This window comes from Leucoraja erinacea, chromosome 33, assembly GCF_028641065.1.
Source record: "Leucoraja erinacea ecotype New England chromosome 33, Leri_hhj_1, whole genome shotgun sequence".
NCBI classification, from domain to species: Eukaryota; Metazoa; Chordata; class Chondrichthyes; order Rajiformes; family Rajidae; genus Leucoraja; species Leucoraja erinaceus.
In genome coordinates this window covers 12,276,639-12,300,788 of record NC_073409.1, presented here as the reverse complement: position 1 = coordinate 12,300,788, position 24,150 = coordinate 12,276,639, and the positions used below count along the sequence as shown (strand labels likewise).

The window sequence follows — 24,150 nt, the reverse complement described above, 5'->3', positions numbered from 1 at the left end:
AGATACCCACCAATTCTCATTTACTTTAAAATGTATTGATTGTGAAAAGCACACTTTTAATATCATGAACATATTTGTATTTATTTTCTATATTTCACACTTTTTACAAAGATGTGCAGCATTGCAACAAAATAATCTTGTCTGTACCTCCCCAATCTATATTTTTGTTGGAAAACCAACTCTTCCTAAAACAAAAAAGATAAGACACAAAATGATGTAGTAATTCAACGGGACAGGCAATCTCGGGATAAAATGTCTGCACAATGTTAGATTTAGCTTTTAGGGCTAAAGGAATCAAGGAATATGGGGAAAAAGCAGGAACGGGATATTGATTTTAGATGATCAACCATGATCATATTGAATGGCAGTGCTGGCTCGAATGGCCAAATGGCCTACTCCTGTACCTATTTTTCTATTTCTATGAAAAGGAATAGGTGACATTTCAATTCGAGACCCTTCTTCAAGAACGGTCTCGACCCAAAATGCCACCTATACTTTTTCTCCAGAGATGCTGCATGTCCCGCTGAGTTACTCCAGCATTTTGTGTCTATCTTCAGTGTAAACCAGAATCTGCAGTTCCTTCCTACACATCTCCAAGTGGTCTTTAAGAATTAGTATAACAAAGATCAAATGGAAAAAGATTAAGGATGATGGTGAAGAGGGAAGATAGCTGGTCGAAAGAGTTGAGGGGGATGGATGGAGTAAAACTAAAAAGTGATAAGTGGATCCAGATGAGGAGTTGATTGCAGTAGCCAAGCCTTGAGATGAAGGGGACGAGACAAAAGGGTGCAAATGGTGGAATCGAATAAGAAAGGGGGAGTGAATTGTAGAATCAGAGGGAGGGATGGTGGGTGGAAGGAAATGGAGAGGTTAAGGGGTGGGGAGGGTGTGGAGAAGAAAAATGGGGTTTCTTCTATCTCCTCTCTCGTCCATCAGTCTGAAGAGGGATCCTAACCCAAAACGTTGTCTGTCCATTTTTCTCCACAGATGCTGCCTGACCAGTTTGTTGTTAGCTCAAAATTCTAGCATCCACAGTCTCATGTCTCCATTTTCGGGCACTGTTCAATTAAAAACATATTCTAGAATTGAAGGGACTTCTAAACATAGAAACATAGAAATTAGGTGCAAGAGTAGGCCATTCGGCCCTTCGAGCCTGCACCGCCATTCAATATGATCATGGCTGATCATCCAACTCAGTGTCCCGTACCTGCCTTCTCTCCATACCCCTGATCCCCTTAGCCACAAGGGCCACATCTAACTCACTCTTAAATATAGCCAATGAACTGGCCTCAACTACCCTCTGTGGCAGAGAGTTCCAGAGATTCACCACTCTCTGTGTGAAAAAAGTTCTTCTCATCTCGGTTTTAAGGATTTCCCCTTTATCCTTAAGCTGTGACCCCTTGTCCTGGACTTCCCTAACATCGGGAACAATCTTCCTGCATCTAGCCTGTCCAACCCCTTAAGAATTTTGTAAGTTTCTATAAGATCCCCTCTCAATCTTCTAAATTCTAGAGAGTATAAACCAAGTCTATCCAGTCTTTCTTCATAAGACAGTCCTGACATCCCAGGAATCAGTCTGGTGAACCGTCTCTGCACTCCCTCTATGGCAATAATGTCCTTCCTCAGATTTGGAGACCAAAACTGTACGCAATACTCCCAGCTGTGGTCTCACCAAGACCCTGTACAACTGCAGTAGAACCTCTCTGCTCCTATACTCAAATCCTTTTGCAATGAAAGCTAACATACCATTCGCTTTCTTTACTGCCTGCTGCACCTGCATGCCTACCTTCAATGACTGGTGTACCATGACACCCAGGTCTCGCTGCATCTCCCCCTTTCCCAATCGGCCACCATTTAGATAATAGTCTGCTTTCCTGTTTTTGCCACCAAAATGGATAACCTCACATTTATCCACATTATACTGCATCTGCCAAACATTTGCCCACTCACCCAGCCTATCCAAGTCACCCTGCAGTCTCCTAGCATCCTCCTCACAGCTAACACTGCCCCCCAGCTTAGTGTCATCTGCAAACTTGGAGATATTGCCTTCAATTCCCTCATCCAGATCATTAATATATATTGTAAATAGCTGGGGTCCCAGTACTGAGCCTTGGGGTACCCCACTAGTCACTGCCTGCCATTGTGAAAAGGACCCGTTTACTCCTACTCTTTGCTTCCTGTTTGCCAGCCAGTTCTCTATCCACATCAATACTGAACCCCCAATGCCTTGTGCTTTAAGTTTGTATACTAATCACTTATGTGGGACCTTGTCGAAAGCCTTCTGGAAGTCCAGATACACCACATCCACTGGTTCTCCCCTATCCACGCTACTAGTTACATCCTCGAAAAATTCTATAAGATTCGTCAGACATGATTTACCTTTCGTAAATCCATGCTGACTTTGTCCAATGATTTCACCACTTTCCAAATGTGCTGCTATCCCATCTTTAATAACTGACTCTAGCAGTTTCCCCACTACCGATGTTAGACTAACTGGTCTGTAATTCCCCATTTTCTCTCTCCCTCCCTTCTTAAAAAGTGGGGTTACGTTTGCTACCCGCCAATCTTCAGGAACTGTCCAATCTAAAGGACTAGATCTTTACAAGCAAAAGATGTGTTTTTTTGCAAATCTGCAATCTTTGTTGTAACAAGACCATTATTTACGTAGAAATTTTAATTAAAAAGGGTGCTTTTCAAAATACTCACTGTGTCAACGCAAAGAGCTTTCCGTGTTTCAAAGTGAGAAAAGCACTGCAACTCACTACCAGCTCAAGCATGTGATGGAGCTTATGGAGACGGAGCACCTGCTCTTCTAAATTTACAGTAGAATTCACAAAGTAGTCCTGCAGAATAGCATCAAGTGTCAATAAAGCATAATTATTAGGCAGCAAATAACATTTAGTCGAGTCACAATTTATAAACATTATTCATTGTCCTTACCAAGTAATTCAAAGTAGTGAGTTCTTGACCTAGAAGAAAATAATTTGTCAATAACTAATTACAATACAATACAATACAATTTATTTGTCACTTGAACCTCATAGAGGCTCAAATGAAATGTTGTTTCTACAGTCATACACACAAGAAAAAAAGACCCAAGACACAACACAATTTACATAGACATCCATCACAGCGCATCTCCTCCTCGCTGTGATGGAAGGCAAAAAAAAAAAAAAACGTATCTCTCCCCTGCACTCCCCATTCCCCTCCCGATGTCAGAGTCAAATTGAACATTGAACAAAAAATTACATTCATATTTTTGCAGTGTGCATGAGACATGCAGGGCTTGCAGTTACTATCCCCCCCCCCCCCCTCCCCCCGCCCAACATCACATTATATGCAATATTAAATCGGTTCGAAATCCTTGGGGGAAGAATGCTCATGTCATTGACCAGACTTTCCAGATTACCTTTCCTTATCACTCTTACTCCTCTCCACTCTTTAAAGGTTTGCTGGAACTCTACTTGTCCTCAATTGATTCAGCAGCAACAGAGGATGAGAATATATCCTATCACAATTAAACAGTGCCATGTTACACAAACACTTCATGTCATCACACTACCTCAACCTCCTCCTGCACCTATTTTCTATGTTTTTGTATATGGAAGAAGTGTATAGACAGTTTCAAATATAATGTGTTGTTAATATTTTCGTTACAAATCAATAAATACTCTGGAACACCTACCGATAAAATAATTTATGTAATCCCTCCGCAATTTATCCAGACCTATCTCCAAAAGCATTCGTATAGCAGTTAGTCCATTAATATGGACAGCAGGCATGACGGATTGATAGGACTGTTGGATTAATTTGCTGAGAGAACTGTTGCTCCCTCGGTGAATCTGAAAATTGATCAGAAATTGTTCAGTGCTCAATAACAGTAGGCATATTGTAAGAATTACACCTAGCTACGAAATTTGTTAAAACAATTTAAGAAATGATTCTCTCTTAACAGGTGTACTTCTGGAATATCTGTATAACTACAACAATTTGGATGGTTTGGCTCTGAGGAATTATAAATGACGCAGTACAGAAATCAGTCAGAAGGCACCAATGGAAGTATTGTGGCCTCTACGCTTAGCTTCAAGTACTGTCAGATGCTACCTCCACTACCTCCAAATACCCAATTGCTCTGTCACACCAAAACAGACAGTCTCATGCCCTAGCATTAATCACCAAACAATGAAATAAAAATATAAAACAAATTTTAACTGATCCTATATTAGAGTATCTTCCAAAACTTCCAAATCTTAAAATCAATATATTTTTAAAATATATATTTCAGTTAACATTTTAACAAACATTAAAATATGAGTTATCTCCATACCCATGGTTGAATATCCTTGCATTTTAAGTGTTGGATGACTAGCATTAAGCAATCTACCACATCTCGATATGAAGAAACAGCTAAAAAAATAAAGAAAAAAAGAGTAAAACGCAAAGAAAGGAACACCAGGCTAACAAGAGGAGTAGAAAGCACAGCAGTTCCAACGGCATAGTCCTTGGAACCTCCTCTTTGCTCGCCACAGATGCTGTCTGACGTGTATAATATTCAACACTCTGGTTTCAGGACAAGAGAAAGCTAAGATCACCTGCTCTGTTTTTCACTTAAATCTACATTAATTGCAATATATTTCAATACTTTCTACTTTTCGCAAAATGTTTACAGTTCTATTATTGAACCAGATTCTAATTATTGCATGAATACTGCCCCCAAGTAGGCAAATCTTCTGAGGGCGACCACATGTATTCATCATGTATCTTTCTTGGCAAGACATCAGCAGAGAGTGAATCTATTAGGAGCATAGATTTCAATACTCTATCAAACTTCTGTAGGTGTATGGTGGAAAGTACACTAATTGGTTGCATCAGGGCAAGTTTAGTCAAACATCCAAGAATGAAGGAGGCTGCAGAAAGTGGTGAACACTGTTGTACTTTTCTATGTTCATCACAGGTATTGACCTCGCTACCATCAAAAGGATGCCACTGACGGCTGTGGAGTGCAAGTCAGTAGATTGATTAATAAGGGTGTCAGGGGTTATGGGGAGGGTGGGGGAGGGGGCAGGAGAATGTGGTTGAGAGGGAAAGATAAATCAGCCATGATTGGATGTTGGAGTAGACGATGGTCCAAATGGCCTATTTCTGCTCCTAGAACATATAAACATGATGCTCTGGATGCACTTCCTCAAGGCAGCTGCAAATGTCATCAAACCATTCTGGCCAGGCTCGCTGCCAACTTGGGAAATGTGGTACAGGAGCCTGAGAACTGTTAACTCTAAGTACAAGAACAGCTTCTTCCCAGCAACCATCTAGCTCTGCACACTGTACGTCAGCAACAACTATTATGGATTTTGTTTGGGTTGCGCCATGTACTTTAGTTTGCGCTATTATGGTCTGGTTACATAGTATTACTGATTATTTATTCTATTATTTATTATTTTATATTTATTTGTTATGTTAGTATGTTAATGTGCCTGTAAAGCTGCAGCAAGTAAGAATTACATTGTTCCGCGTTCCCAGTGCATATGACAATTAAATACTCTTGACTCTATCCAACATTAGTAAGTGGAATCTCTGTATCACTATGCTCTCTTAATGGGAAAATCTAATCCACAGGAAGCATCTGTCCCACAGGAATACATACTTTCCCTCATTCTAGTCCAAAGCTGCTCCGCAAAATCAAGATCACCACGTTCAGGAGTAAATGACGAATGGATGGTTGATTCAACAGCAGCTGCATCACTTCTCAATTTCTGATGCAAAACAATAAGAAATAAATTAAAACAAAATCCTGGTCAAAAATCTACTGCTAGTACATGTCCACTACCGATTTTCCAGCACCTTTGGTTCTAGACCTTTTCTGGATTATCCGTATTGCCAGATCGACAGACATCACGGCCTCTGAAAGGAGTCCAACGGTACCAGAAAAGTCCATTCAGGCCGCCAAGGGGCCGAGATACGGGCCCACAGAGTCGGCCTCGGCTGGAGTTCCATAGCCCCGGTCGCAGGGGGCAAATCAGATCTGCCAACTAGCCGTGGATATGGGAACGGATCTCCCAACTCCAGCTGCGCCGGTTCCAGAGCCCCAGTCGCACGGGGCAAATTTGACCTGCCGATCAAGTCCCGATGACGTTGAGATTGGCTGCCTCACCCGGCCTAAGCACTACATTTTCAGAGGGATTTCAAGTGCCCTCTCGCAATTTTGTCCGGATTAAGAAGGTGTCAAACCACCAGTGGCAGGAAAATCGGTGGCGGACCTGTATCTTAGATTTTTTGAATGATAGTATATTGTATTCCAGTCTAACCATGGTGCTGCTATCTTATTAGGATACTAAATGTTACAAACAGTTATTCAAGAGATTTACCACAAAATCCTGCCAGCTCAAAACGGAAATTCCAAACACATATGAAAATAATTTGCAAATTGACAAGTATCCAGAGTATTTACAGTACACAGAAACATGTTGAAATGTCTTACACTTTACATGACTTACACTCATTTTTTTCTAAACTTATTTTAAATGATTCTATTAAACTTTTTTAAATCTATGAATTGGATGAAGTTTAGATACTGAATTAAATAGTCTTTTGTAACCCATTTATAATGAACACCTTTAAACCCAAGTACAATAGAAACACAACATAGATTTAACATTCTATCTCCACCTATTTTTAAATGACAAAACATCTATGAATATCCCCCAGCGTGAACACCCCTCACTTTGCAGAAGACAAAGAAAAGCAAACTCTGCTGCTATTTATAACCAAAATATTTAGAAGGCATAAGCATGCTACTTCAGGCATGTTAATTGTAAAATAATATCCATTGACAAAAATAAATTAACGCACTCAATCAATCAATCAATCAATTGTCGTCTTTTTTGGTGCTAGGGGTGATGAGATTAACAGGCGATGAGATTTTAATATTAACATATTAAAATATGCTCGGTCGTCATTCCTGAATTGTGCCTTGAGTTAGGGGAAGTGCTAAGGAATGTCAAAAGATGAGGCATTTGCCACATGATACCACAAGGCCTTTCACCTATTCTTAAGGATTCTCAACTGGACCTATTCTGGTCCAGTTGAGTATCAGGCCATTGTGACCATCAAAAATGTTGATAAAGCACACAAGAAAGATAATACCATTGGATATCATGGGGAAGTGGTTAGACTCTCTTATTCAATGCTGCTTTTCAGCCCATGGCTGAATATTGTCTAGGTCTTGTTGCATGCAGGCATGGACCGATTTATTTACCGAGGAGATATAAATGGAATTGAACATTGTGTAGTCAGTGAACATATCCACTTCTGAACGTATGGTGGAAGGCCATTGATGAAGCAACTGAAAACGATTGTGCTTGGGAAGATTATCCTTGGAAACTCCTGCAATTATGTCTTATGATCGATTTCCAACTACCAGAATGATATTTTGTTGTGGACGATATAACTCCAATGACTGGAATGATTGCATCTTGATGCCTGATATTATTGTGCTACATGGGGAATGTGGTCAAACATACGGAGGCAGTAGCAGAGGTATTTCCATGATGATCCAGAGGCCTCGTCTGCAGCAGAGGAATACACAAATTATGAGACCACCAAAATGGCCAATAAGGCATAAAGTTTTACCTAGCACTAGGTCACTCAAGGATGATATTCTATACAAAACATAAAAGACTTATGAAGGTCCATTTTTATCTCACTACAGTAACTGCAACTGTGCAGATAAGGAAATAAAAACAAATTATTATTACTAGAGCTATCTTCATCATTAAATGATGGTACGAGTCTGTGCAGCGTCTGTGTTATTTTATTTAAAGCTAGCTCTGGAGTGTATTCCTTAGCAACAGAGATATTGCCAGAAAACTCCCCAAGGATGTTCCCATGGTAATCAAGTGAATGATTAGAACGACGACTAGGCCAGTTCAAGTGACCATCAGAAAAGTGGGTCTTCTTGATGAGCAGATTAAGTAGGATTAATTATGTTAGCAGCAACTGATCACGTACTTATCTGTTTTTGAGTGTCACATTGGCAATAACTGGATGTCTGTGCAATAAATAAAGATGCTGCAACTGATCTCCAAATGTGCATATTAATGTTATGCATTGATTAATTGGGGAGAGTGTGTGGACGACTCCTGCTGAGTTACAAGGTTGATTGAAATAAATATGCTTCTGCTTGATCTAAGAGCTGATATTCTGTAAGTGATACTTTGCTCTATAACAACACAATCAGTTTTGCTTTTCCACGGAGCACTTTTAATATAAAATTCAAAGTTACATTTACAATGCCTAATCCCAGTAAAATATTTCATTTATCCAAATATCATACCTCTGTGTCAATTCTCTTTGGCTGATGTTGAGAAGCAGTGATTTGGTTCTTCAGGTCTGCGTCAGACATGAAATGTAAAAAAGAATGATACCATGCTAAGATAAACAAGCCAACACAAATGTCTATTCATGGAGGAAGGCAGTGTTTCCATGTTACACCACTGGCATGCTGAAAGTTTCAGAAAGATTTTGACAATTATTCAAGTACTTATTGAAAAGGAGAAATGGCACATAATTTTGGAGCTTTCTAAGCCATTTTACAAAGGGGACAGCTCTACTTTCATTCTCAACTTCCAAACTCAAGCCCTTGCTGGAGGAATGAAACTTCAGCATACTGTACCATTTAAAAAACTATGGAAGAGTGCTTCCTTCCTCATCATCAATACCACATTGTTGAGATATATATATATCAGGCACGTGCGTGAGTAATTACTCAAGGTAGGCAGTAAGTCGGCTTTTAAAAAAAACCTTAAACCGTGCATGCACAGATTGTTCTCTCCATAAAAAATAAAAATAAGTAACAATTCAATTTTCCCAAGGTTTTTAAATCTCCTTCATTTTTTAATTACTGAATGGGTCGGGGATGGAGCATGAAGGCAGGTGGGGAGATGGTTGGAAAAACGGGAGCACACCGGGACGTTGAATCAGTTGTCATATTATTGAATGACAACACTAATTCAAGGGACCAATTGGAGGGAGTGTTCCTTTCACAGCATGGGGAAAGTCTGTGCCTGGGGTTAAAGATGCGGGGAGGGCAGGAGTGTCGAGAAGGAGGGGGTCGGAGAGCATGTCAGACTCACTCATCGCTGCCGCAGCGCTACGGGCACGGACAGCAGAACCAAAGATCCTATAGCATCTTTGAGCAGAACTGGCCGCCACTTCCGGGGAAGGAAGCAGCTCGGGTGGCTGAGAGCAGCCGCCGGGATCCGACAGTAGAAGCGGCTGTCACTTCAGCGCCTCTGCCGGCCCGCTCACCTCTGGCAGTGCTCCCCGACTGAACATCCCTCACCTGCGGCTTGCTGGCTTCGCTCATGTCAGCCGCTTCCCAGAAAATTATTACTAGAATGTTGCCTGGGTTTCAACAACTAAGTTACAGAGATAGGTTGAATAAGTTAGGTCTTTATTCTCTGGAGCGCAGAAGGTTAAGGGGGGACCTGATAGAGGTCTTTAAAATGATGAGAGGGATAGACAGAGTTGATGTGGACAAGCTTTTCCCTTTGAGAATAGGGAAGATTCAAACAAGAGGACATGACTTCAGAATTAAGGGACAGAAGTTTAGGGGTAATATGAGGGGGAACTTCTTTACGCAGAGAGTGGTGGCGGTGTGGAATGAGCTCCCAGTGGAAGTGGTGGAGGCAGGTTCATTGGTATCATTTAAAAATAAATTGGATAGGCATATGGATGAGAAGGGAATGGAGGGTTATGGTACGAGTGCAGGCAGGTGGGACTAAGGGGAAAAAAATTTGTTCGGCATGGACTTGTAGGGCCGAGATGGCCTGTTTCCGTGCTGTAATTGTTATAGGTTGTTATATGGTTATAAAATCCTTAAATTCCCACAGGTGAGTAACCTAAATTGGTCCCTTGAGCGCGCCAGCTCCAGCACCAGGCTCGGCTCCAACCCAGGCCCAGTCCCCGGGCTTGGCCCGCTGTACCACCCTCTCCACCAGATACTGGGCGGCAGTCGGGCGCCGCCACTCCTCGTTTACCACGAGCGCTGGAATGCCCCTCCCTCCCGGAGTGTCCCGTCCCGCCTTGCGAGTGCATTTTTTCCGAAATGGGTAAGTTTTTGGGGCTGTTTTTTAAATTTAAAGGATTAATAACTTTGGAAATATAGGTGGGAATGCGACGGGAAGATGTTTATTTCCACAACGAGAAAAATGTGAGTAGGACGTGAGAAAATGGGAAGGCTAGCGTTTGGAAGTAGATTAGGAAAACCAGATTGACACATCGTGGGCACAAACTAGACGAAGACTTTTAGGTATATAGAAATATCTCAACTGGAGTATTTTAAATTAATATTATAGCTACAGAGAATAAACATAATCAGAGGTTTTTATTAGTATTATTAATACTATGTGGCGGAGTAAATTGACAAATGATCCATGGGCTTAATCACATAAATACTTCTGTTAAGATCTATTCGATTATACATTCATATCATTTCACCAAATTAAAGCAGATATTGCTCAAGTATGAAAACTCTGTACCTTCGATTAATTCTTTCACAACTTCAACTGCAGATTTTTCTTCCAGAACCTCTGGCCACCCAGTTTCACCTGTTTTCAGTCCTTCAGCTAAAACCTGTAACAAAGCACATGAGAAACAAGTTCAAGTTACATTTATTGTCACATGCACCAATTGGTACAGCTAGATTTGAGATACCATACAGCCATACAATAAAAATAACACAATACACGATAGAGTTATGGGACTGTCCCACTTGAGCGACCTCATCCACGAAACCAGGAGAGTGTCTTCCACCTTCAAGCTCGAGGGCACTCTCCTGGAAAGCCTCAAGTTGGATTGACTGTCCGCGTTGAAACCGCGAGCTGGATCGACCGACCGCCTGTAAGTAAATATCTACCCCATTCCACTGCACTACGAGTTAAAAAGACCCATGTCAACCAAATTTTCCACGACCTAGCTGAGGCCACGAGCATTCGGGTACTTCATTCGAGCATGAAGGAGAGTTCCAGCGACCTCATAGGACCTCCAAGGACCACGTGTCGACCATGCTGCGAGTTTGAAGGTCGAAGACACTCTTCTAACCTCACAGTTTAGGTCGCCCAAGTGGGACAGCTCCTTTAACATAAACATACCCACACAACGGAATCAACGTTCCCAATGTGGGGGAAGGCAATAAGGTTCAGTCATCTTCCTCTTTGTTCACCCGGGGTCGGGGCCTTTGAACTCTTCGCTGTCGCCGCTACAGGCGGTCCGATGTTCAGGTTACCTCTCGCCGGGGTGATGGAACTCCAACGTCGGAACGGAAGAACCCTCTCAGCGGCTACCAGAGACCGCAGCTCCCGAAGTCCACAGGCCAAGCTAGACGGAGCTCCAACAATGGCAAACCCAGGACTCCTCAAAATTAAAGTTAGCGCCGCCCACGACAAGAAGCTCCACAAACCACAGCTCCACACGGGTAATTATTGTGGGTGAATGGAACAAGCTGCCTGAGGTGGTAGTTGAGGCTAGGACTATCTCATCGTTTAAGAAATAGTTGGACAGGTACATGGATAGGACAGGTTTGGAGGGATATGGACGAAGAGCAGGCAGGTGGAACTAGTATAGCTGGGACATGTTTGGCCGAAGGGCCTGTTTCCACACCATATCACTCTATGACATCCTAGAACTATGCTGCTGGTACATAGTTTTTCAGGTACAGCCTAAGGGCGGAAACAGGTGTAGTTTATTCAACCACTCTCCATCCCTCCATGCACCATGCCATCACCAACCACATTATATAATTGTGCTGCCACTGATAGTAAGAGGGCTATTGATACAGCTAACCACAAATTTCTGATAAGGTAGGAAATAATGAATTTAACAAATGCAAAATTGCCAATTTTATAATTAACATACACCATCAATTAACTTTGCTCTAACTTTTTTGTTCACAAAAACATTAAAAAAAATAGCAAAGTCAAATTTTGGTTCAACCAAATGAATAGCTTAAATCACTCATTATTTTTGTAGCTTTAAAAATAGACGATTTTGTGCCGAAATCCACACACTCTCGAACTCAACCCTTCTGGAGAATCTCCTCAATATGCAAGATAGTCAGGTGTTGCTTCATAAAGTGAGAGTGTACAACATTGTTAAATGCAGCACATCATCCATTTTGATAACGTTTGTTAAGAACAAGAAATGTATTCAGGCTACAATTTGTTAGAACATGACAATTCAAATCTGCTCTTAAAAATCACACAAGAACATTAAAGAGCACAAATGATTCTAATAGCTATTTGAAATACTTACAAGGAGAAATTCTAGTTCCTTATATATTTGATAAACGGGACTTCTCTGGTCACCAGGTTCCATTTTGATATTCTAAATAAATCACAGATACAAGGAAAGAGAAACTGTAACTGATGAAACTTTTTTTTTTTTTAAATGGCGGTTAGTTTTGAAAGTGAGAATACAATAACTCATTGCTCTTGGAAACTGATCAACACAATCTTACAGAAGACATTATGTACGGATATTAAAAAATCAACAAGACATTGCCAAACAATTTGTAGTAAAGGAAAAGGAGGTTCCAGGACGAAGCTTCCACAAATCAATGTTCATTTTATAGGATTTCATTATGCGAGAATACAATAAAAATCAAATTTTGAAAGTCGATCCCAGATGGAAATCACAACCATCTTAAACTAACCTACAATTGGACAATGTACTTGGTGAAATGTGGTACTATTACATATGTTTCCAAAGACACCATTATAAATATTGTGTGCAGTTTTGGTCTCCAAATTTGAGGAAGGACATTCTTGCTATTGAGGGAGTGCAGTGTTGGTTCACCAGGTTAATTTCAGGGATGGCAGGATTGTCATATGTTGATAGAATGGAGCAGCTAGGCTTGTATATTCAGGAATTTAGAAGAATGAGAGGGAATCTTATTGAAACATATAAGATTATTAAGGGGTTGGACACGCTAGAGACAGGAAACATGTTCCTGATGTTGGGGGAGTCCAGAACCAGGAGGGGCCACAGTTTCAGAATAAGGGGTAAGCCATTTAGAACGGAGATGAGGAATAACTTTTTCACACAGAGGGTTGTGAATCTGTGGAATTCTCTGCCTCAGAAGGCGGTGGAGGCCGGTTCTCTGGATGCTTTCAAGAGAGTTAGATAGAGCTCTTAAAGATCAAGGAGACAGGGGATATAGGGAGAAGGCAGGAACAGGGTACTGATTGTGGATGATCAGCCATGATCACATTGAATGGCGGTGCTGGCTCGAAGGGCCTAATGGCCTGCTCCTGCACCTATTGTCTATTGTTTATTGTCTTATTTTCCTCAGGATGGATCCTAACTGCCAAACCTCTGATCATGACTTTTTCCATCTTATCCCCTAAGAATACAAAGGTGTAGGATCAGGTCTAACCACCCCACTCCTTGCAAGAATCACAGAGCAGAGATGCTCAAACCTTGGATCAATGGATCGTGTGATCTAAAGTAACTGGTTTTGGATAATCCACCACGAAGAAGGACACGCTGTTGTCCAAAATTGGATTTCATGTACAAAATCGTCAAAAGTACAAATAATGGAGATCACTGAGTATGCATTAGGGAGTGAAATGTGGTGCTGGAAACCCAAAGCCCAGGAGTCGGGTAGGGATAATTGGATTCAGATCAGGGTTCGAGGGAAGTCTGGGGGCAGCAGTAATGGAGGATGGGGAGAAAAAGGAAATTAGTTAAACATACCTTCCAGACATAAACCCAGTGGCCCAGTAACATCAGAATTGAACTAAAGCTGAAGCAGGTCACAAACCTCACGTCAACATTTTATTTCAGCACATAGTATGGAAATCTGACATTATGCAAATTCTCTCATAAATGTTTCAAGAATTTTTCAAGAAGGAAAGCTAATTAGAGCAATGCAAACATCTTCAGGAGTTATGGAACAGGGTAGCAGCTTGTTAAATTAAAATCAAAAGTCTTCAAAACAAAACATCTGTTCATATACAAGTTCCCCCCTGTAATTAAATAGACACTATTGTCTTTTAGAACTCAGCTTCGGTTCACAACAGGACGCCACCAAGGAAATTGATTTGGAAATTGACAAGGTAATCTCACTACGTATTGACATTTGCAATATGCTTTAGCAAACAATGATACTTTACGGCCATCCAAACTCATCGCTGGATGCGTGATATTCTGATTTTGTATCATTGTAACGACACGGGAAGACAATAAATAAATGTTCATAATAATCAGCCTGCATTGAAATTGTTTGTTTCCGTATTAAAGTAATATCTTATCTTATCTTATGTAAAAATCAGTTTATGGAAAGTCTCATGAACCTTTACGTGATCTGGAGATCTGTCTCTATGCAGGTACAAGTGCAAGACAGATATTTGTGCATGGAATGCCAAACTAAATTGCACACACTCAGACATTGGTGCACGTAGCCAGCACTTGCCCGTCATGCATATGGATATTTCCCCAGCAATAACTTTCAGATGCAATCTTCAGATCCAACTTGAAAGCTATTCTCCAAGGACAAAATGTTGGCTATCCCAAAATAGACTTCAGCTAATCTTTAGCCAGGCATAATGAAAATGAGTGTAAGAGAACAGTGTATGCATTTTACACTGAAAAGCCAATGCTCCGCAGCATTACACAGAACAAAATTGAAGTTCAATGTCAGGATGAACAATTCCCTAATGGCTGAATACATTGCACTACAGATGTGGCAGAGTCAGCAATTTGGCATCCACAGCAAATTAAAAGTGCGGAAAAATGGGATAGAACTTCCCAAATGCAAAATGTGGTTTCTCTCCCTCACCCATTCATCCTCATGTGATAACCCTATTAATTTATCTCATAACATATTGTACCAATTTAATACTTTACTAATACACATTTGCTTACCAGGGTGGCAACCGATGAATGTTGGGGAGCTTCTAGGATTTTCACCACGTTGTTCCAAGCTAAATCCACCACAATATTACTCTGTGAATCCATGATTGTATTCTCCAAAATGGAGGCACCAAACAAATCATACTGTGCATAGCCTTTGGTCGATATCTGCATCATGACAATAAATCATAACTCTGGGTACTGAAATATTAGTACACTAAAAAAATTATTTTCAGTCAAATCCTATCTGTCGCAACCTCAGCAAAATACAAAGCTATTTATAGGTAATGAGATATTTGACAAGGTACTGCATCTGGAAGATTAGATTGCATGGGACCCAAGGCAATATAACCAGTTGGATACAAAAATGGCGTGAAGGTAGGAAGTAGAGGGTGGTACCAGATTATTGTTTTTCAGACTGTAACAAGTGGTGCGCCACAAGGATCAGTAATGAGTCCACTGTTGCTCTTTATAAATATTCATGATTTGGATGGGAATGTATTTGCCATAGCTGGTAAATTTATGTCTGACAGTAAAATTGGTAGTGTAGTGGGCAGAGAAGGTGGTCTATGATTACAATAGGATCCTAATCCTGATTAACTGAGCCAAAGAATGGCAGATGGAGTTTAATTCAGATAAATGGCAGCAGCATTTGGCATGCTTCGCAGTTTGGCACATAGGTCAGGGTTTTGTGTAGAGTTGGGATGTTATGTTTTAGCGGAACTGGACGTTAGCAAGATTGCATAAAGCAAATCTGGATAAGTTGGATCGTGTTTCTTGCGGCATTTCAGACTGGTGGGAGATCTTATGGGTCTCTGCTGTTCAACAGTCATTTTGCACAGAAATATTGTAGATGGAGACAGCATTCTGCATGCATATTAGCTGCTCAGTTTTCCCTAATCCAACTATCACTGAACTGTAAAAATGATTTAATTGACCATAAAAAACTCTGGCGCATCCTGAGTTTGTGACAGTAATGTAATTTATAAATCGCTACAACATCTAAATATATGTTTGCACACTCCTAAACTCCTAAAAAAAAAATCAATACAAAATTTAATAAATACTGGTGAAATACTAGACTCTGGAAATAAGAATTTAAAAAACCCAGAAAATTCTGGAAAGCTGAGGAGGTCAGCTACATGTGAGGGAGGGATAAAGAGTTAGTGTTTCAGGTTAATGACCTCAATTTAAGATTACAGTAGGAGCTGTGGATCCAATCAACCAGACCAAGAAATCACGTACATAATCTTGATTAAAATTGAAAAGAGTTTAACAACAAAACCAGAGGCTTAACCTTCTGGCTCAACATCTTCAACATATTTTAAAATTTGAAGCTTTATCAAAGTAATTTATAATTGAAAAGGGGCAAGAATACCTACAGCAGAACAATGATGTCTGTCCTTGTGTGTAGTTTTCAAACTTTCTAAGGTTGTGAAACAGTTTTTGTCAACAATTGGTCCTAAAATAATGAGGAATTACAGTCAAACACAAAATGGTCTGTGTGCGTTCTATAAACTATAAACTTAAAGATGAAAAGAATCAGCATATTTATGATAATTTCACAATCTAATCTGCTAACAAAATAAACTATATTTTATATTTTTTATACTTAAATTTACCACCAAACTATTCCATTAAGTTGTATATACTATATATATTAAATGGTGGGCCAAATGGCTTCCTTCACTGCCTTAACAAGTCTAATACTCTACTCACCAAGATCAAATGTAATGATCTAGTGAATGGGAACTGAAGATTAAGAGGCAATTGGCGTGTGTGTTGATGTGGGAAGAAAGAATATTGAAGCATCTGTGGTAGTTCAAAAGAGTCTCAAGCAGAGTTAATTCCTGGGTTGAGAGGATTGCCATATCAAGAGGCTAAGCAGATGAGATCTGTACTCCGTGGAGTTCGTGGAGCTGTGATCTTATTGAAATTTATAAGATCCGGAAGGGGCAGGACAGGGTAAAGGGTTGAGATCTTTTTCCTTGTTGAATGAGGGACATAGTTTAAAGATAAGGGTGATAGTAGTCATTTAAAACCATTTTCTGTAACTAGTGACTCATTGGAATTCTCTGCCCCAAAGAGTTGATGAGGTTACTCATTAGAAATATTTTTTAGTGCAGGTTGATACATTTTTGAAAGATTGAGGAATCTGGCACAGATAAGAAAGTTAGGCAAAGGACTGGTCAGCCAAGATCATATTGAATGGAGGGGCAGGCTTGAACAGCCAATTATTTTAAAAAGGGCTATGATGACATCTCACCAGTGCACGTGACAATGTGAAAAATCATTGGCATAACATCTTTCCAGGCTTTAACAATTTCAGCTCTTCAAACTGCCTTCAGTGTCAGAGCCATCACATCTCACCCACAGTAGACACGCTGTGACATGTGCAGATTATGGGCCAGGGTGTACCAGAAAACCAACTGCACTTATTCTCTTCTATTCTTCTAGTGCAGGGGACGGCAGCCTACGGCCCCCAGGCTGAATGCGGCCAGTAACCCGAAATCATCCGGCCCGCAGGCGGATTTTGTTTCCCGTATTCATCCAGCCCGCCAATCACCTGCCCCGAGTGCGACTGAGCTCTGGCTGTACCGCATCCTGCACAAAGCTGCCGGCACGCCCGCGCACCTTCTGCGAACATGTTTAAGAAAGAACTGCAGATGCGTCATCCGGGGAGGGACCCATGTGTACACGTGATAGATGTGGCCCACCATCCGCTCACAGACATGCGTCCCAGCCCCTGTTCAGTGCATTGCAGAACAAGGTTGCCGACCCCTGTTCTAGTGGTTGCATTTTTATGTTGTGTATTCAACCCATATTTGAATGGAACGTATTGATTTTAACTTGTTAGGCTGCAATTACACCTCCTAGTAAAAACTGACTCAGCTAACGTTTAATGCAATTATTTTAAAAAGGGCTATCATGCCATCTTACCAGTGCATGTGACTATGTGGAAAATCATTGACGCAATCTCTTTCCCAGTTTTATTGGGTTCCGCTCCAAACCAAACAGTGCCTTCAGAGTCAGAGGCATCACATCTAACCCACAGCGAAGGAAATGTAATAGGCACGATACAGCTGGTCATCTGTGACATGTGCGGATTATGAGCCATGGTGTACCAGGAAACTAATTGTCTGTGAGGAGGAAAAATAAATAGATAAATATTGTAGATGAGAAAGTAATACAAGAAGTAAACTTGGATTTAAGTCAAGTCTGTCATAGATACTAGCCTCAAGAAACTTCCACTCTGGCTTATTAAAAATACCATAAAGTGCTAGAGTAACCCAAGAGGTCAGACAGCATCTATGGAGAACATGGATAGGCCAAGTATTGGCTCAGGATCTTTTTTCAGACCAATTGTGATTGTGAGGGAGGGAGAAAATACTGGAAGAGAGGTGGGTGTGGGACAGGTGCAGGGTCTAGAGAATATTGCTTTGCAGCATGGCCTGGTTCGACAATGTGAATTTCCAGAAACAAAGCCGTTTACAAAAAGTAATGCATGCTGTCCAGTCCATCATAGGTAATGGCCTCCCCATCATCAGAGGGGTGCTCAAAAAGGCAGCTAGCATCATCAAGGACCACACTATCCTGGCCACATTCTCATTTCACTCAATACTGGGAAGATGATATAGGAATCGGAAAATGATATAATTGAAGAATTATATCATTTTCAACGTGAATCTGAGAAATGAACAGCATTTCTCCAAACTGTGCAAAGCATGTGAACAAAATTCAATGTATGGTATATATGACACTGCTATTATTTTGCTTTTACCTTGCTTTCATGACCGATAGAGGTAATGGACCCACATCCTCTAAATTACTAGATGTTACCTTCCTGGTTTCATTGTCATTATTAAAAGTGTCTTCCAAGTCGTCTTCATTCTCTTTAGGTGACTATGGGGAAAAAGGGAATCTGTAGTCAGCCTAAGCAACTGAAGAAAATAAAAACGTATAGCTCTGCCGTCTGTGTATCACAAAAGCATTGTGCATTTGAAGCAATGCTTTATCTAAAGACTCAAAATTTCCAAACTAATTCATCAAGTGGGATTATAAATATCAAGTATTGCAGATAATCAGCTGTAGGGCACAAATCAGAGCCTAGCCCAATTCAAATGCAGTTTCCAGACACCTACCACAACTTCTAACATATTTTTTATAACTCTAGAATAAAGCTAAAATTGGGTCAAATCCTACTGTCCCAGTTTTCCCCAACAATTGAACACAGCTCATAATTAAGTTAGGGATTTTCTAAGGATCTATATCACACAATGGATATGATTCACTAATCAACACACAATACAATTTTAAATGCATGGAAAATAAAAATGAAAGAATCTCGTGGATTTTAATGTGTAGGAAAGAACTGCAGATGCTTGTTTAAATCAAAGGTAGTCACAAAATGCTGGAGTAACTCAGCATTTCTGGAGAGAAGGAATGGGTGACGTTTCGGGTCGGGACCCTTCTTCAGACTACAGTATTTTATGTCTACCCTCTCTTGGATTTTAAAATGTGTAAGTTCTTTAAAAAAGGGTTTGTAAATACATATTGTGATTTGATTTCTCCCCACGAATAGTCAGAAGGAATCATAATGAAAACAAAAGGTTCTTTCACTGTTCTCAAAAACATCAGATTTTAATAAACCAGCACTTCAATCAGAAAGATGACAAGGATCAGTAATAGAAAACATTATGTCTGAATGGCAGAAAAAAAATCAAAGTAAATACAGAAAATGAATATAAAAGGTTATGGAGTCATTATGCAGTTTACTGCTGTTATGATTTTGAAATGTGGAAATTTGGAAAAGTCACCATCCTTTTACTTGGAGTGACAAGAAGTCAAAGCACAAAGTCACAAAATAAAGTCTTGCCTTCGTGTTAAGACTTAATTCATCATTAAGTATATTAGCCACAAAGTATATTTACTGGAAACATCTTTCAGCAAGGTTGAGCAATTTAAGATAGAATTATAATTTACATACTTACTGCCATTTCTGCTATGAACACAGATGCATTTTCCTTCCAAAATGCACGCAAGGGACTTTTATTCACTTCATCTACAATGTATACTTGGACATCATCCTGTGAGACAAATAGAGATAAATACATTTTTAGCCAATCTTTGAACATCCCAAAGCACTTTATGACCATAAAGTGCTTTGGGATGTACTTAAAACCTGCAAGCACAGTTATAAAGTAGAAAACACAAATACAGATGATAAAGATCTAACCTACCACATAAACAATTGAAAACATAATAATGATATTGGTGGGTGTAGTGGGGGTAAGATGAAGAGTACAATTTCACACCTTGTTGGTACTAATTTGATTTGTCACTGAGTTGGAGAACAGGATATATGCTTGAATAATTCTCGGCAATTATGCGATCTTTATTTCAACCACAACATTTGAACCACTAGGTAAATTTGAGAAATGTTTAATACAGGCAGATCCCACTTGTGTGAACTCAAGCCTGGTAAGAAAAACTATAGGTGTTTTGAAGGAAATGTCACGTCCTGAAGACATTAATTATCAATAATTTTAGCTGTGACCCAGCAAATTAAAGTATTAAAAATGCTATTCATGTACTTTATATAAATGATTTCTGTAGGCATACCTAAGAATTTTCAAAATATAAAAGCACAATATACTGAGCACGTGGTACTGAAATCTACCCAGCAAATCATGAGAAATAGCAGACGTTGGCCCTTTGAGCTTGCTTTGCCATTCAACTTTTTATTAAAGAAATACAGCATGGAAACAGGATATTTGGCTCACCAAGCCCATGCTGACTATCAATTCCCCCATTCGCACTAGTTCTGTTATCCCAGTTTCTCACCCACATCCAATACATTAGGGACAATTTTACACAGGCCAATTAATCTACAAACCTGCAGGCCTTTGGAATGTGAGAGGAAACCAGAGCACTCAGAGGAAACACATGTGGTCACAGGAAGAACAAGCAAACTCCACATAGATAGAACACAACATCATCATCATGATTGATCCTAGGTTTCTGTCGCTATGAGGCCACAGCTCTGCCAGTTGCACTATCTCAAATCTAACCATACAGACCAACATACCATGTGAGAAGTTGTATAAAGTCTTGTTAAAGTCCATGTTGACAATATCTATTACCCTGCCCTCGTAAATCCACTTGGTTACCTTTTCGAAAAATGTAATCACATTTTTTAGACATGATTTCTACACACAAAGCTGCAATCTTCTGAAAAACTCCAAATGACACCCAGCAGTCTCATTTGACTACGTATCCATTCATCAGTCAAGAAATGTCCTTTCCAATATGCAGGCCAATAACAGGATTTATGGAAAATTGGTAATGCGCTCTATTATTATGGTTTTCTACCTAATTGTGTTACTAGATTTTCTGTATAAAGAAAAATGTCATATTGTTAGAGGTGTTCTTGCTGGCATTTTTTTTTTAAACCACTTCAGTACCACTTTTTACAGAACATAATATTGACAGTAAAACACTTCAACATGAACAAACTGGTCTATCCATGGATTCCATGGCTGTAACTCAACCGTAAGTTGTGGATTGTCTCTTGTAACTTTTATTTGGCTGTTTATTAAATACTTTTTGAAACTCCACTTTTTCACATTCTCCAGATTACTTACAAGTTTATCATAAATCCACATGGACACCACTAATTCTATTCTGAACATGACCCTGCTGTTGGCATTTAGCAGCTGTTCTGACAAATGGTCGAGAGTTCCCTGTTTTCTCTTCCTTCTTTCCAGAATGGCAAGATCCATAGCACTGATCCTTTGCTAAATATTTTAGGCTTCAGTCTATTATGAACTGCTTATTTCAAGAACTGACAATTTCAAGAATGCTCATCACGTTTAAACTCACACTTTGAGAAGAAATGGTCAAGGATGGATTTTTTTTAACTTGTGGTTAACATTCCATTTCCAAAGCAGTCTGACAGCTCATACGATCCAAGAGAGGATGTGAAGTTAGAAATGAGTATCATTACATGCTGAAGCTGAACTAATTTCCACACATGAATTCATCAAGCAGCAATATGTCTTTGAGAAACAGCAGCGGCTGAAAATTATCATCAAGAGAAAGTGCTGGACTGGGAATACAAAGCATTAAAGAACAGGCAGAAAAAAATGTGACCAGGTATTGCAATTCCAGGGAGGTGTTCAATGGAAGAAAAACAACAAGCAAAGTAGCTTTTCATGTACATTACCTCAAACAGCACGGGGTCCTTTAGTGTTCCTTTCTTTTCTTGGTCACAAAGCCTGAGAGGGAAAAACATTATACTGAAAGACAAAATCAGACTGTAGCTATGTTTATACATATGGGTATTAAGTTTTGTTTATATTGTTTTACGGAAGAAGTTCTTGCCATTCTAAAATGGAGATATAAATCACATTTCTAGAATAAACAAATATGGAGACAGAAGAAAATAAAACATGTATCCAAAATAACAAATTACTTAAAATCTTAATGTAACTAACATTAAGAATCTTCAAAAAATGGAAGCCAAGCACAGCCCAGGTGAGAGCACCATACATCATTACCTTGGTATTTCAACACATTTGACCTGGTAACATTATCTAATATCCTTATAATTTGCTTATTGCACTAGTTAAATATAAAGCACTTCCCTAAAATGTTTTCCATGCTGATCAACTTACTCTTAAAGATTAGTCCTTCAAACAACTTTGCTGCCAATGAACCAGTAGCACAGACGGTATGTCTTCATAGCGAGAGCATTTGAGTATAGGAGCAAGGAGTTCCTACTGCAGTTGTACAGGGCCATGGTGAGACCGCGCCTGAAGTATTGTGTGCAGTTTTGGTCTCCCAGTATTGAGGAAGGACATTCTTGCTATTTAGGGAATGCAGCATAGGTTCACCTGGCTAATTCCGGGATGGCGGGACTGCCATATGATGTAAGAATGGATCGACTGGGCTTATAGTCACTGGAATGTAGAAGGATGAGAGGATATCTTATAGAAACATATAGTGTTATAATGTAGGCCATTTTGGGCCGGGATGAGGATAAACTTTTTCACCCAGAGAGTTGTGAATCTGTGAAATTCTCTGCCACAGAAGGCAGAGGCCAATTCACTGGATGTATTCAAGAGAAAGCTGGATATCGCTCTTAGGACTAATGGAATCAACAGATATGGGGGGAAAGCAGGAACGGGGTACTGATTCTGGATGAACAGCTATGATCATATTGAATGGCGGTGCTGGCTTGAAGGGCCGAATGGCCTACTCCTGCACCTATTCTCTATGTTTCTATGTCTTGTCAGGATTCTGATAAGCACCTGAACAGGTTGATCAATGAGAGATCTGTAGATTTTATCTTTCATTTTGTTGTTGGTGCTGTTATATGGATTAGCATTAATTCCACCCTGTTGTCACTGAGCAATTCTGGACTAGTACTCATGTCATGAAGCAAATAAAACAGCAAATACATTGCTGTATTATGAGTTACATATTTGAGAAGGCATAGACTATTTAGGGGTAGTCAGCATTGCTTAGTGCATGGGAAATTGTGCCTCCAAATGTCAATATTTTTTGAAGAGGTGACCAAGAAAATTGATGAGGGAATGCGGGAAATGAGTTCTTCCAGTATTTTACTCGAGATTCCAGCATCTCCAGGCTGCTTGTGACTCCAACTATTTATTTGATCTCGCGTCTCTTCAAATATTCATCCATTTCTTTCTTTGAATTATACTACTTAATCTTTCCCTCAATCCTTTCATAAAATACATTGCAGACCTGACCATAGTAACTGCGCTACACACCCACCCCCAAGGAGTTCTGCTGCCGATGGTGTTAAAGTTGCGCATTCAGATGATAAACACCCATCACTGGAACTGGCAAGCGTCAACACTCACCCAAGGAGAAAGGAGTGAAAGCATCGCACCGACTGTAGAACAGCTGAGCCCATTCAATACAAGTATGTATCTCAAACGCGTACTTTCATGGACGATAATAGTTCGGATTGCCAAAGAAAATTTCAAATCGCAGCCGATCAGCGCGCGCATTCCTCAGTAGCCCAACGTCACGTCCGACATAAGAATCGTCTTGTTTTAACGGCTATTTTAACGGAGTTTTAGTTATAAAAATGTTTCTGAACAAAACAAATGACCGCAAAACAAAACTTAAACACTAATGAATAACTTATCTATTCCGTCGTGTATTTTGGAAATGTATACCTGCGCGTAAAGATAGTGCCGACATTGAAAG

At 39.9% G+C, this 24,150-nt stretch overlaps 1 protein-coding gene across 1 annotated transcript in view; it reads right to left on the bottom strand.

The window, feature by feature from the left end:
• zwilch (zwilch kinetochore protein) overlaps positions 1 to 24,127 on the bottom strand; it is a 39,726-nt gene extending 15,599 nt beyond the window's left edge. The window contains exons 1-15 of the mRNA XM_055661349.1: positions 23,799 to 24,127; positions 22,136 to 22,187; positions 19,902 to 19,997; positions 18,692 to 18,813; positions 17,851 to 18,050; positions 16,293 to 16,372; positions 14,923 to 15,078; positions 12,310 to 12,381; positions 10,539 to 10,632; positions 8,333 to 8,388; positions 5,645 to 5,753; positions 4,328 to 4,407; positions 3,686 to 3,842; positions 2,941 to 2,969; positions 2,707 to 2,843 (exon numbers count right to left, since the gene is read on the bottom strand). Of these exons, the coding sequence (XP_055517324.1) occupies positions 2,707 to 2,843; positions 2,941 to 2,969; positions 3,686 to 3,842; positions 4,328 to 4,407; positions 5,645 to 5,753; positions 8,333 to 8,388; positions 10,539 to 10,632; positions 12,310 to 12,381; positions 14,923 to 15,078; positions 16,293 to 16,372; positions 17,851 to 18,050; positions 18,692 to 18,813; positions 19,902 to 19,997; positions 22,136 to 22,187; positions 23,799 to 23,851 (1,493 nt within the window). The 5' untranslated portion in view covers positions 23,852 to 24,127. The remainder of the gene's footprint in view (positions 1 to 2,706; positions 2,844 to 2,940; positions 2,970 to 3,685; positions 3,843 to 4,327; positions 4,408 to 5,644; positions 5,754 to 8,332; positions 8,389 to 10,538; positions 10,633 to 12,309; positions 12,382 to 14,922; positions 15,079 to 16,292; positions 16,373 to 17,850; positions 18,051 to 18,691; positions 18,814 to 19,901; positions 19,998 to 22,135; positions 22,188 to 23,798) is intronic.
• Between the last annotated feature and the right edge of the window lie 23 nt (positions 24,128 to 24,150).